General features: G+C 47.2%; 1 protein-coding gene across 4 annotated transcripts in view; it reads right to left on the minus strand.

Moving 5' to 3' along the window:
• LOC146063214 (uncharacterized) overlaps nucleotides 1–13,616 on the minus strand; it is a 95,974-nt gene that overhangs the window by 38,456 nt on the left and 43,902 nt on the right. For all 4 annotated transcript variants that reach the window (XM_083175395.1, XM_083175394.1, XM_083175396.1 and 1 more), the window contains 4 exons: nucleotides 11,941–12,056; nucleotides 2,416–2,530; nucleotides 2,189–2,298; nucleotides 1,703–1,790 (listed from right to left, as the gene is read on the minus strand). In XM_083175395.1, the coding sequence (XP_083031521.1) occupies nucleotides 1,703–1,790; nucleotides 2,189–2,298; nucleotides 2,416–2,530; nucleotides 11,941–12,056 (429 nt within the window). The remainder of the gene's footprint in view (nucleotides 1–1,702; nucleotides 1,791–2,188; nucleotides 2,299–2,415; nucleotides 2,531–11,940; nucleotides 12,057–13,616) is intronic.

Raw genomic sequence — 13,616 nt, forward strand, 5'->3', positions numbered from 1 at the left:
CCCCTGATTAGGCTTTTCATTTATGAGTACCCCTCACACCGCGGGTAGCTCCCAGTGGATTGCTGGTCAGGCAAAAGCACGAGGAGACGCTGAGGACGCTGCAAACAGAACCGGAAGTGACGCGACGTGGTTCATCTCCACGGCAACGGGAGACTTCTTCTTCTGCCACTACCAACATTATTTTCAAAGTACCCCCAACCGGTCTGCAGAGTACCCCTAGGGGTACGAGTAACCCAGGTTGGGAACTGCTGTTCTAGAAAGTGCTAACTAAATAAGAAGAAGATCTGATTGGTTGCTAAGGGCAATATCCAACATACAATAGAACTCTCATCTTAGTAAATAAACACCGAAATGTTTATTAGGAAAAGGCAACAAGCTGCAGCTGGGACATAAGCGGCATCTGCTGGGTTTCCAGTAAATCAGAAGTGACTGCTGGGGTACACAGAGGTGTGGAATACAAGATATACACTGTCTAGATCAGGTATGTCCAAACTGTGGCCCTCCAGCTGTTGTGAAACTACAAGTCCCATCATGCCTTGCCACAGTTTTGCTATTAGGGAATGCTAAAACTATGGCAAGGCATGCTGGGATGTGTAGTTTCAAAACAGCTGGAGGGCCACAGTTTGGACATGCCTGGTCTAGATAGATAGTCTTTAGGATGACCCCATATTGTCGACATGAATTAGTTTAACAGGGTCAAAAGGTCGACAGGTAAAAAGGTGGACTGTGGGTAAGGTCGACATGTACAAAAGTCTTCTTGGTCAAAATGTCAACGTGACATGGTCAACACTGTCGACTTATACAATGGATCAGGTAAAAAGATGGTGGTTATGGTTAATAAGATACGTCTGTATGGACAGGGGGTCCGATTCAGAGATGGAGGCAAACAAGATCCTTATGCAGTTGTGCGATTATCGGCTGACTTTGCGCGTGTCCCAGCGTGCATGCGCCACGACAGCCACAAATACGCAACTGCGGCCGTAGCGAGGATTTATTAACAAAGTGATTGACAGTCGGGGGCAGTTACTGAGGCTGGCAGGCGTGCCGTGACCATTTTATGGGGAATGTCAGGCTGCGTCTGTGATCCCTATGCTTTCAGTATTTGAATGCAGCCGCTGGAACTCGCAAGGCTGCCGGTGGGCGTCTTAATACAAATCCAGAGCGGTGGTTGATGTTCAGCGAGTACTTTGGGCTGATGGGACAAAGACGGTTGCTAGGTCGACACTATGAACTACATTAGGTCGACTGCTAAAGGACAACAGGGCTTAGGTCGACACAAGAAATAGGTTGACATGGCTGAGGTCTATATGGTTTGAAGGTTGACGCAAGTATTAGGTCAACAATGGTAAGGTCACCGGCAAAAGGTCGACTTCAGTTTTTCACGTTTTTCTCAGCCGACATGTGCCGACAGGCGGTATTTCATACCCTCCCATCCACTAGGGCGTGGAGGGAGCATATAATAGTGTGCCGCCGAGAGCAAAGCACCGTGCCCGAAGCATGGCGAGCGTAGTGAGCGGGGACGCGGTACACTGATATAGTATCCATGTCAACTTACAGCGAAATTCGTAACAAAAAAACATGAAAAACTCATGTCGACCTTTTGGCTTCATGACCCATAACCCTCAGTAAGGTACAGTATTGCTATCTGTAGAGGTAGGTGGCCGATGCTTCTGAAGCAATGACTAGTAACCAGGTCACTTACCTCAGTCGTAATTGCAGATGGCGGGCATTGGAGGCGGCCATTTTGTGTGCCCTGGCTCTGTTCTCTGTTGCTCAGTAAACTTTCCTCTCTGACAGGAAAAACAAAATATAATGTACACACTGTGTTAGAATACACCTGTTTAAGTGCAATCTGCTATTTCTACTGATATTCCTATACATAAACCAATTAATGTATGGCGTCACTAACTATTCCCATATATATAATACCCAATTATTGAGTAAGTTGATATTCTAGTAAATATCAATTATAGTAAGCCACCATCTTTATAAATAATAGACTGCTAATAACCCTTTAGTCCGGGGATGGGGAACCGTTGGCCTTTCGGCTGTTAAACTACACATTCCAGCATGCCCTGCAGCAGTTTTGCTATTTAGTCGTGCTAAAACTGTTGCAGGGCATGCTGGGATGTGTAGTTCAACAACATCCGGAGTGCCGAAGGTTCCCCATCCTTGCTTTAGTCTATACCTCTTGGACGCAGGTGGAGTCACACTGATGATCTCCCTGTCAGTTTGTGCCTGTGGAGGAGAATTTAGTGGGCTCTGTATATGAAAGTCCCTGTTGTTTGTCTCTCCTTTCTGCAAAGATAAGAAAAAAATTAAATTACTCATGCAATAAACAGCACGTAGTAATACAGCGGGAATAGTTTCTGAATGCAAACTTCCAGCCACTCAAATTGACCGGCGCATACTGACCTGACAACCCAGGATCCTTTGCGGCTGGTTTCCCACGCTGCTCTGATCCTCTGAATCGGAGGTCACAGAGGAGCCAGACTCTCTGGTGAAAGTGACCCGCGAGGACCTCTCTTTCCTAAGGGATGAAATTAGATGTTATTAAAAGCTAGTTAGTGGAATTGTGGGAATGGAACACAGTGATAATCTTCTTGGAGGTCCACAATACACAATCTGGTGAGGACAAGAAACATTGTACGGGACACAAGAAGCTGTTCACTCTATCTGGTGTAACTAAGCTGGTCCTAGGCTTCCTGTCTGCTAGCTCCCTATTCATCCCTATACAGGTAGTACCCAAACTTTCACAGTAGTCACTCATCTAATGGGTTAGGAACATAAACTGAGTTACAACTCTCTCGTAACTACTCGGATCACCCCTCTAACTAACCCAATCATCTATTATAGCTACTCAGATCACCCCTCTAACTAACCCAATTATATATTATAGCTACTCAGATCACCCCTCTAACTAACCCAATCATCTCTTATAACTATGCAGATCATCCTTCTAACTAACCCAATCATCTCTTATAACTACTCGGATCACCCCTCTAACTAACCCAATCATCTCTTATAACTACTCAGATCACCCCTCTAACTAACCCAATCATCTCTTATAAATACTCAGATCACCCCTCTAACTAACCCAATCATCTCTTAGAGCTACTCAGATCACCCCTCTAACTAACCCAATCATCTATTATAGCTACTCAGATCACCCCTCTAACTAACCCAATCATCTCTTATAACTACTCAGATCACCCCTCTAACTAACCCAATCATCTCTTATAACTACTCAGATCACCCCTCTAACTAACCCAATCATCTCTTAGAGCTACTCAGATCACCCCTCTAACCAACCCAATCATCTATTATAGCTACTCAGATCACCCCTCTAACTAACCCAATCATCTCTTATAACTATGCAGATCATCCTTCTAACTAACCCAATCATCTCTTATAACTACTCAGATCACCCCTCTAACTAACCCAATCATCTATTATAGCAACTCAGATCACCCCACTAACTAACCCAATCATCTCTTATAACTACTCATATCACCCCTCTAACTAAACCAATCATCTCTTATAACTACTCAGATAACCCCTCCAACTAACCAACCATCTCTCACAACTACTCAGATCACCCCTCTAACTAACCCAACCATCTCTCATAATTACTCAGATCACCCCTTTAACTAACCCAATCATCTATTATAGCAACTCAGATCACCCCTCTAAATCATCTATTATAGCAACTCAGATCACCCCACTAACTAGCCCAATCATCTCTTATAACTATGCAGATCATCCTTCTAACTAAGCCAATCATCCCTTATAGCTGCTCAGATCACCCCTCTAACTAACCCAATCATCTATTATAGCAACTCAGATCACCCCACTAACTAACCCAATCATCTCTTATAACTATGCAGATCATCCTTCTAACTAAACCAGTCATCTCTTATAGCTACTCAGATCACCCCTCTAACTAACCCAATCATCTCTTATAACTAATCAGATCACCCCTCTAACTAACCCAATCATCTCTTATAACTATGCAGATCATCCTTCTATTATAGCAACTCAGATCACCCCTCTAACTAACCCAATCGATCTTATAACTACTCAGATCACCCTTCTGGCTAACCCAATCATCTCTTATAACTACTCGGATCACCCCTCTAACTAACCAATCATCTCTCATAACTACTCAGATCACCCCTCTACCTAACCCAATCATCTCTCATAACTACTCAGATCACCCCTCTAACTAACCCAATCATCTATTATAGCTACTCAGATCACCCCTCTAACTAACCCAATCATCTCTTATAACTACTCGGATCACCCCTCTAACTAACCCAATCATCTCTTATAACTACTCAGATCACCCCTCTAACTAACCCAATCATCTCTTAGAGCTACTCAGATCACCCCTCTAACCAACCCAATCATCTATTATAGCTACTCAGATCACCCCTCTAACTAACCCAATCATCTCTTATAACTATGCAGATCATCCTTCTAACTAACCCAATCATCTCTTATAACTACTCAGATCACCCCTCTAACTAACCCAATCATCTATTATAGCAACTCAGATCACCCCACTAACTAACCCAATCATTGTCACAGCCCGGCGCGGTGCCAGGCCCGGCACCGGCTACTCACCCCTCCGCGTTCACCGGTCCTGGCGCCGTGATGGTGCGGGGCTGGCTGGATGCAGGCGGCGGGTAGTCCGGAGGCTCCCCAGTCTATTGGCGGGTCCGGCAGCAGCACAGACGCCGGCTCCCGGGACTGGGCGCCGCCATGTTGGGCAGGTCACGTGATCGGCACTCAGTGCTTCTATTTGATACCTTCCTCCCCCACTAGGGGGCCGGACCTTGCTGGGCTGAGGTATAAGTTCCAGGAGGCTCTTAGCCTCATTGCTGGAACAACTCGTCAGCTGTCAGCATCTCTCTGCAGCTCCACTGGTTGGGTGTGGTTCTGCTGATCCTGCTCTCCTGCCAGATCCAGCTCTCCTGTCCCAGCTCTGATCCTGTTCCTGCTCCTGTGTGTTAACCCGTTCCTCCCTGCTATCCTGATATTCCAGTTCCGTCATCATCTCCTGTAGCCGTGTCGACAGTCTTCAGTTTCAAGCCTCGCCTTTTGGACAAAGTTGTCAGTTTACGTTTAAACCAAGTCTGGTCCTTTTCAGTTCTCGTTTATTCTTCTAAAGCCAAGTGTGCCATTTTCAGTTACAGTAGTCATCCGGCCAAGTCGTCAGTTTCTCCGTCAGCATTCTCTGGTTTACGTCATCCACATCTCAGTTTTTGCCTCAAAACATCCCGGTACTCCCTACGACCTTCCTACTCCTGTCCCGATCCCTAACCTGAGTGGCTCATCCTGTCCGCTCCATCTAGGGCACCCGTGGGTGCTCCAAGTGAGGGGCCGCGACCTGCTGTCCAGACGCAGCGAAAACCAAACTTCCTTGCGGGGGTCCCTGGAGAAGACCGCTGGGCAGTTAGACTCCGCGCCCTCGCTTTGGAGTATTCGTCAAAACCCACTGCCCAAAATATATGCAGAGGTCGTACATCCAACCTGCCAAGTTCCAAGGGCGTCCCGCCCCAGTCTCGCCTGAATCTGAACCTGAGGTGGGTCCTCAAGATCCTCCGGCCGTGATAGTTTGTTCCAGCCACATGGATTCCGCCTCAGGACCCAGTATTGGGGCCGATTTACTTCAGCAGATTGCGGCCCGTTTGGAGGGGCTGGAGAATACACAGAGGCAGTTGGCTCAGGGCCTTCAAGACATCGCGCACCGACAAGATCTTCTACAGACATCCTTACCTAAGGCATCATCTCGGCCTCCAGCTGATTCTGCCCGTTCTCAGTCTGGCGCATCCTCTGCCTCCAATCAGCTCCATTTGCCTTCTCCAAGCAAGTTTGATGGAACACCCAAGCAGTGCCGCGGTTTTTTAAACCAATGCGACGTCCATTTTACTTTGCAGCCTGGTCTCTTCCCGTCAGACAAGACACGTGTGGCATACATAGTTTCTTTGTTATCCGGAACCGCTCTGGACTGGGTCTCTCCCCTGTGGGAGAGGGACGATCCTCTTCTATCAAACTATCGTGACTTCATTGCTCAATTTCGTCGTATCTTTGACGAGCCCGGACGCAATACTTCCTCGGCTATGGAGATCCTGCGCATACGGCAGGGGAACCGCTCAGTAGCTCAATACGTGGTACAGTTCCAAACTTTAGCATCGGAAGTTAGTTGGAACGAAGAGGCTCTATTCTCAGCCTTCTGGAGCGGTTTATCAGAGCGAATTAAAGACGATCTGGCGACACGAGATCTTCCCGAGACTCTAGACGAGTTGATCTCCCTCTGTAACAAGGTGGATCTACGATACCGTGAGAGACAGACGGAGAAAAACAAAGGAGAGCGTCCCCGTACCTATCCTGTACCTCGTCCTCCTCCTGTGCCCACTCCAACTCCTGAAGAACCGATGCAGGTGAACCGGGCTCATCTGTCAGTCGAGGAGAGGCAGCGACGTCGACGAGAGAATCTTTGCCTATATTGTGGCGAGGCCGGCCATCTAATCGCCCAATGTGTGAAGCGTCCGGGAAACTCTCGGTCCTAATAGGGTCCGGAGAGGTCCGATTAGGACAAGTCCAAACCTCTCCGACTTGTCTAGATTCCTTACTTGCGGTTCAGCTCTTCCTCAAGAAAAACATCAACGTCTCAGCATTATTAGATTCTGGAGCAGCTGCTAATTTCCTGTCTCAAGAGTTTGTTCAGCAACATAAAATCCCGTTATTAGAATTAGAGACCCCGATCCGCTTAACCGCAGTCGATGGTAGCCCCATTCCACAAGGCCTGATATCCTGCTGTACTACCCCTTTGACCCTTCGGGTAGGCGTACTCCACCAGGAACAAATCGAATTCCTGGTCATTCCCCGAGCCTCCTTTTCCATGGTCCTAGGCCTTCCCTGGCTAAGAAGACACAACCCGCAGATCGACTGGTCTTCAATGCAGATCCTTTCCTGGAACTCTTCATGCGCTAAATCTTGTTTGAATAGAGTAGTTCCTCTCTGTAATACCGAGACTAAACCACAATTTGAGGTTCCCGTTCCCTATAGATCCTTCCTGGACGTATTCAACAAGAGGGCGGCCGACATCTTACCACCTCATCGGAGGTGGGATTGTCCTATTGATCTGATACCTGGATCCAGTCCTCCCCGCGGACGCATTTACCCCCTATCCTTGACTGAGACTCAGGCCATGTCAGATTATATCACCGAGAATTTACAGAAGGGGTTCATTCGCCCCTCCTCTTCCCCCGCGGGAGCCGGATTTTTTTTTGTAAAAAAAAAAGACGGCTCTCTTCGTCCCTGTATAGATTATCGGGGACTTAACGAGATCACTATTAAGAATCGATATCCTCTGCCTCTCATTCCCGAGCTCTTCGACCGAATTAAAGGTGCTAAAGTTTTCTCCAAGTTGGATCTCCGTGGGGCTTATAATTTAATTCGCATCCGAGAGGGGGATGAATGGAAGACGGCCTTCAACACCAGGGATGGGCATTACGAATATCTCGTAATGCCCTTCGGACTTTGTAATGCCCCGGCCGTCTTCCAGGACTTCGTGAACGAGATCTTTCGGGACCTTCTATACACGTCAGTTGTGGTTTACCTCGACGACATTTTGGTCTTCTCTCGGGATCTGGACACCCATCGGGATCAAGTCAAGGAGGTCCTAAGTCGTCTCCGTCAGAACAAATTGTACTGTAAACTGGAGAAATGTATCTTTGAACAGACTGCCGTACCTTTCCTAGGGTACATTGTGTCCGGGCAGGGTTTACAGATGGACCCCGAGAAAGTAGCAGCTATTCTAGATTGGACGAAGCCCACAACCCTACGTGCGGTTCAACGCTTCTTGGGGTTCGCAAACTACTACCGCAAATTTATCCAAGGGTTCTCTTCCATAGTCGCCCCTATCACGGCCCTCACAAGGAAAGGGGCTAACCCTGCCAACTGGTCCCAAACAGCCGTAGATGCTTTTGAAAAATTAAAACAAGCTTTTATTACAGCACCTGTCCTCAGACAACCTGACATGAAACACCCCTTCATTCTTGAGGTCGATGCTTCATCCGAGGCAGTAGGAGCCGTTCTCTCCCAGTATGGGGAGGATGGGAAACTTCATCCCTGCAGTTTCTTTTCCCGCAGATTCGCTCCAGCTGAGCGTAACTACCCCATAGGAGAACAAGAGCTACTCGCGATCAAACTAGCCTTGGAGGAATGGCGATACCTTCTAGAGGGGGCGCAACATCCGTTTACAGTCTACACCGACCACAAGAATTTGCTGTACCTTCAGTCAGCCCAGTGCCTCAATCCTCGCCTGGCCCGGTGGGCACTCTTCTTCACCCGGTTCCAGTTCAAATTGTCCTTCCGTCCTGGCTCAAAAAATACCAAGGCAGACGCCTTATCCCGGTCCTTCTCACCCTCTGAGGAGGAGAGATTAACGCCACCAGTGCTGGACTCCATGGTCTTTGCGGTTACTCAGTTGCCTACTCCTCCGACCGGCAAAACTTTCGTGCCCACTGAATTAAGACCGAAGCTGCTGAAATGGGCTCATCAGTCCAAATTCACAGGTCATCCCGGTGTTCATAAAACATTGGACTTTCTGCGACGTTCTTATTGGTGGCCCTCTCTTCGCAAGGACGTTCAATCCTATGTCTCCTCATGTCCAGTGTGCGCTCAACATAAGTCACCTCGCCAGGCCCCTGCCGGAAAACTCCGCCCACTGTCCATTCCATCCCGTCCCTGGTCTCACCTCGCGATGGACTTCATTACGGACTTACCCTCCGCTGAGGGTTTCAACACCATTTGGGTTATCATCGACCGTTTCTCGAAGATGGCCCATTTCGTGCCCCTCAAGGGCTTACCAAGCGCCCCATCACTAGCCCAGTTGTTCATTTCTCACGTCTTTCGTCTTCATGGCCTCCCAGAAGAGATCATTTCGGACCGCGGAGTGCAGTTTGTGGCGAGGTTCTGGCGTGCCCTCTGCTCAGCTCTTAATATTCAGTTAAAGTTCTCAACCGCATACCACCCCCAAACAAATGGGCAAACCGAGAGGGTAAACCAGGACCTCGAGACCTTTCTTCGGTTATACCTCTCCTCGTCTCAGGATAATTGGGTGGAATTGCTGCCCTGGGCCGAATTCTCGCATAACAACATGTACCACAGTTCTTCTCAAACTACTCCTTTTTTCGTGGTTTACGGTAGACACCCCCGAGTACCTGAGTTCCCTCAATTGCCTGCCACCGAAGTACCCGCTGCTAACACCTCTTTACGTTTCTTCTCGGACATCTGGAAAAATGTCCATTCTGCCCTACGGAAGGCTTCCGTTAAATACAAAAAATTTGCAGACATGCGACGATCTGCTGCTCCCGCATATCGGGTGGGCGATCGAGTTTGGTTATCTACCAGGAATTTGCGACTCAAGGTGCCCACCATGAAATTGGCCCCGAGATTTATAGGCCCATATACCATCACGCAAATAATTAACCCAGTGGCCGTCCGACTCAGGCTTCCATCTTCGTTGAAGATCTCCTCCACCTTTCATGTGTCCCTGCTCAAACCCCTGATTCTGAATCGTTTTCGGAAGACTCCTCCCAGATCCCTCGCTTTGAAGACTCAGAAAGGGGTGGAGTTTGAGATCAAAAAGATTCTAGATGCCCGTCAACTCCGGGGTAGACTGCAGTTCTTGGTAGACTGGAAAGGGTATGGTCCGGAGGAGAGATCGTGGGTACCAGCAGAGGATGTTCATGCGCCAAACCTGGTAAAGAGTTTCTTCCTCAGGAACCCAGCTAAGTGTCCAGTGGCCACTCCTAAAAGGGGGGGTACTGTCACAGCCCGGCGCGGTGCCAGGCCCGGCACCGGCTACTCACCCCTCCGCGTTCACCGGTCCTGGCGCCGTGATGGTGCGGGGCTGGCTGGATGCAGGCGGCGGGTAGTCCGGAGGCTCCCCAGTCTATTGGCGGGTCCGGCAGCAGCACAGACGCCGGCTCCCGGGACTGGGCGCCGCCATGTTGGGCAGGTCACGTGATCGGCACTCAGTGCTTCTATTTGATACCTTCCTCCCCCACTAGGGGGCCGGACCTTGCTGGGCTGAGGTATAAGTTCCAGGAGGCTCTTAGCCTCATTGCTGGAACAACTCGTCAGCTGTCAGCATCTCTCTGCAGCTCCACTGGTTGGGTGTGGTTCTGCTGATCCTGCTCTCCTGCCAGATCCAGCTCTCCTGTCCCAGCTCTGATCCTGTTCCTGCTCCTGTGTGTTAACCCGTTCCTCCCTGCTATCCTGATATTCCAGTTCCGTCATCATCTCCTGTAGCCGTGTCGACAGTCTTCAGTTTCAAGCCTCGCCTTTTGGACAAAGTTGTCAGTTTACGTTTAAACCAAGTCTGGTCCTTTTCAGTTCTCGTTTATTCTTCTAAAGCCAAGTGTGCCATTTTCAGTTACAGTAGTCATCCGGCCAAGTCGTCAGTTTCTCCGTCAGCATTCTCTGGTTTACGTCATCCACATCTCAGTTTTTGCCTCAAAACATCCCGGTACTCCCTACGACCTTCCTACTCCTGTCCCGATCCCTAACCTGAGTGGCTCATCCTGTCCGCTCCATCTAGGGCACCCGTGGGTGCTCCAAGTGAGGGGCCGCGACCTGCTGTCCAGACGCAGCGAAAACCAAACTTCCTTGCGGGGGTCCCTGGAGAAGACCGCTGGGCAGTTAGACTCCGCGCCCTCGCTTTGGAGTATTCGTCAAAACCCACTGCCCAAAATATATGCAGAGGTCGTACATCCAACCTGCCAAGTTCCAAGGGCGTCCCGCCCCAGTCTCGCCTGAATCTGAACCTGAGGTGGGTCCTCAAGATCCTCCGGCCGTGATAATCATCTCTTATAACTACTCATATCACCCCTCTAACTAAACCAATCATCTCTTATAACTACTCAGATCACCCCTCCAACTAACCAACCATCTCTCACAACTACTCAGATCACCCCTCTAACTAACCCAACCATCTCTCATAATTACTCAGATCACCCCTCTAACTAACCCAATCATCTATTATAGCAACTCAGATCACCCCTCTAAATCATCTATTATAGCAACTCAGATCACCCCACTAACTAGCCCAATCATCTCTTATAACTATGCAGATCATCCTTCTAACTAAGCCAATCATCCCTTATAGCTGCTCAGATCACCCCTCTAACTAACCCAATCATCTATTATAGCAACTCAGATCACCCCACTAACTAACCCAATCATCTCTTATAACTATGCAGATCATCCTTCTAACTAAACCAGTCATCTCTTATAGCTACTCAGATCACCCCTCTAACTAACCCAATCATCTCTTATAACTAATCAGATCACCCCTCTAACTAACCCAATCATCTCTTATAACTATGCAGATCATCCTTCTATTATAGCAACTCAGATCACCCCTCTAACTAACCCAATCGATCTTATAACTACTCAGATCACCCTTCTGGCTAACCCAATCATCTCTTATAACTACTCGGATCACCCCTCTAACTAACCAATCATCTCTCATAACTACTCAGATCACCCCTCTACCTAACCCAATCATCTCTCATAACTACTCAGATCACCCCTCTAACTAACCCAACCATCTCTCATAATTACTCAGATCACCCCTCTAACTAACCCAATCATCTCTTATAACTACTCAGATCACCCCTCTTACTAACCCAATCATCTCTGATAAATACTCAGATCATCCTTCTAACTAACCAATAATCTCTCATAACTACTCAGATCATCTTTCTAATTATGTGACCTACTAAGGGTTGACTGATCATTCATATACCAGTCTGACCAGCTCTAACAAACAGTGCGATTGCCGCTGATGATTTTTATCCAATAACTGGATTGCTGTTTGTGGTATATAAAGAGGATGCTGATCTATGACTAGAATCTCTGTACCTGACTGTTTGCTGCAGCTGGGCCCAGCTTTCCTTCACCCGCCGCTGCTTATGCAAAGCTCTGGAAGCCAGGACAGGATGGAGACTGCACACCTGGGACACCGTGATGTCTAGCATCTGCAGGACAGAGACAGGTGAGAAGTGACAGAGAGACAGGTGAGTGACTGACCGGGAAAGAAAGAAAGAAAGAAAGAAAGAAAGAAAGAAAGAAAGAAAGAAAGAAAGAAAGAAAGAAAGAAAGAAAGATAACTGGTGTGAACAGAAAGCGAGGGAGAAAAACAAGTATTAAGATAAAAAGAGACAGAGGGGGAATTTTATCAAACCTTCTAAGGAGAACGAGTGGGGGTGTTGTCCATAGTAACCAAAGAGACTTTTGCTATTCTTAAATAGAATGCACTAGATAAAACTCGGTCCTCAGGACCCCAAGCAGTTCCTAATATGTGACGGTTGGTATTACCCAGCGCTTCTGCCGGTTGCCATGGATAATGTGTTCTGTGTGGGGTCCTGAGAACCGAGTTTGAGAACCAGTGCCTTTAAGTAGCACATTTGAATTAGGGATGGCCATTGTTGCCTTTGCCATCGATGGTTGCCATCGATGGCAAAAGTGCAACTGGCCATCGATGGTGTATAAGTATACAATGGATGACCAGCGATGGTTTTACATATCAATGTCAAAACTATTTGACATTGGCCATAAACCATCACTGATTTCTAATCATCGATGGTTGATGGCCATCCCTAATTTGGATGAAGGCTGAGCTCCACCTACAGAAGCTCCTGAAAGAAAAACGCATCCCTGAGGAAGTGCTGGAGGTATGTTCAAGGTCAAAACTGGTAAAGTGGCCAAACTGCTTACATTGTGTCAAACTTAGGTGCTTTATAAGAAAGAAACATTTGGATTACTATATTGGAAGACGGTCTTTCATTCTAGGTGTAATTGCTCCAAGGGATTTTGTTTAGGACTAGACAAGTGAAGACTGCACCCCAAGTCTTGTATCTATCCCAGTTAAAAGAAAAGATCTAAAGAAAAACTAGAGATCAAACATTACAGACATTTGGACAGGCGCAGTCCGTAGGTTGTACTGTGCATTAATATTTGACAAAAAAATAATATTGAATACTTAAAAAATTCTTTGAAAATGTGGGTGTGATATACCTATATAAAGTAAATAATGTTAGCTTCTATTTCTTATATATATATTCTTTATTTATTGTTGGAGAATTGATATGTGAGGGCCCATTTATCAATGGGTTTTAGCTATTAAAAACTCCCCGTGTAAGATTAATGTTGCTGCAGCCAATCAGCTGCCACCTGTCATTTTTCAAACACATGACAGGAACTGAGAACCATTTATCATACTGTAGCTTAAATCCATTGATAAATTGGCCTCAGAATTTTTATCATCGTACTTACTACTATTGGCCTTGGAGTTATTACTCCTGAGAAGTAAAACTGTCCAAAACAACAAATAAAGCTTTTATTGGTTGAATAAGGCTATTGGATGATCTTCGGTTAGATATACATCACACATGAATTAGTGAGACGGTCAAATACATTTCAACATTCAACCAATGAGAAAGCTTAGAACCCCGATTCTTATTGGGCTTGTACTGTAGATTTCAGCCCTATAACACTGTGTTCTAGTTATGAGTCCAGCGATGGAGATCATCCATTAT

This window comes from Crinia signifera, chromosome 3, assembly GCF_055691185.1.
Source record: "Crinia signifera chromosome 3, ASM5569118v1, whole genome shotgun sequence".
NCBI classification, from domain to species: domain Eukaryota; kingdom Metazoa; phylum Chordata; class Amphibia; order Anura; family Myobatrachidae; genus Crinia; species Crinia signifera.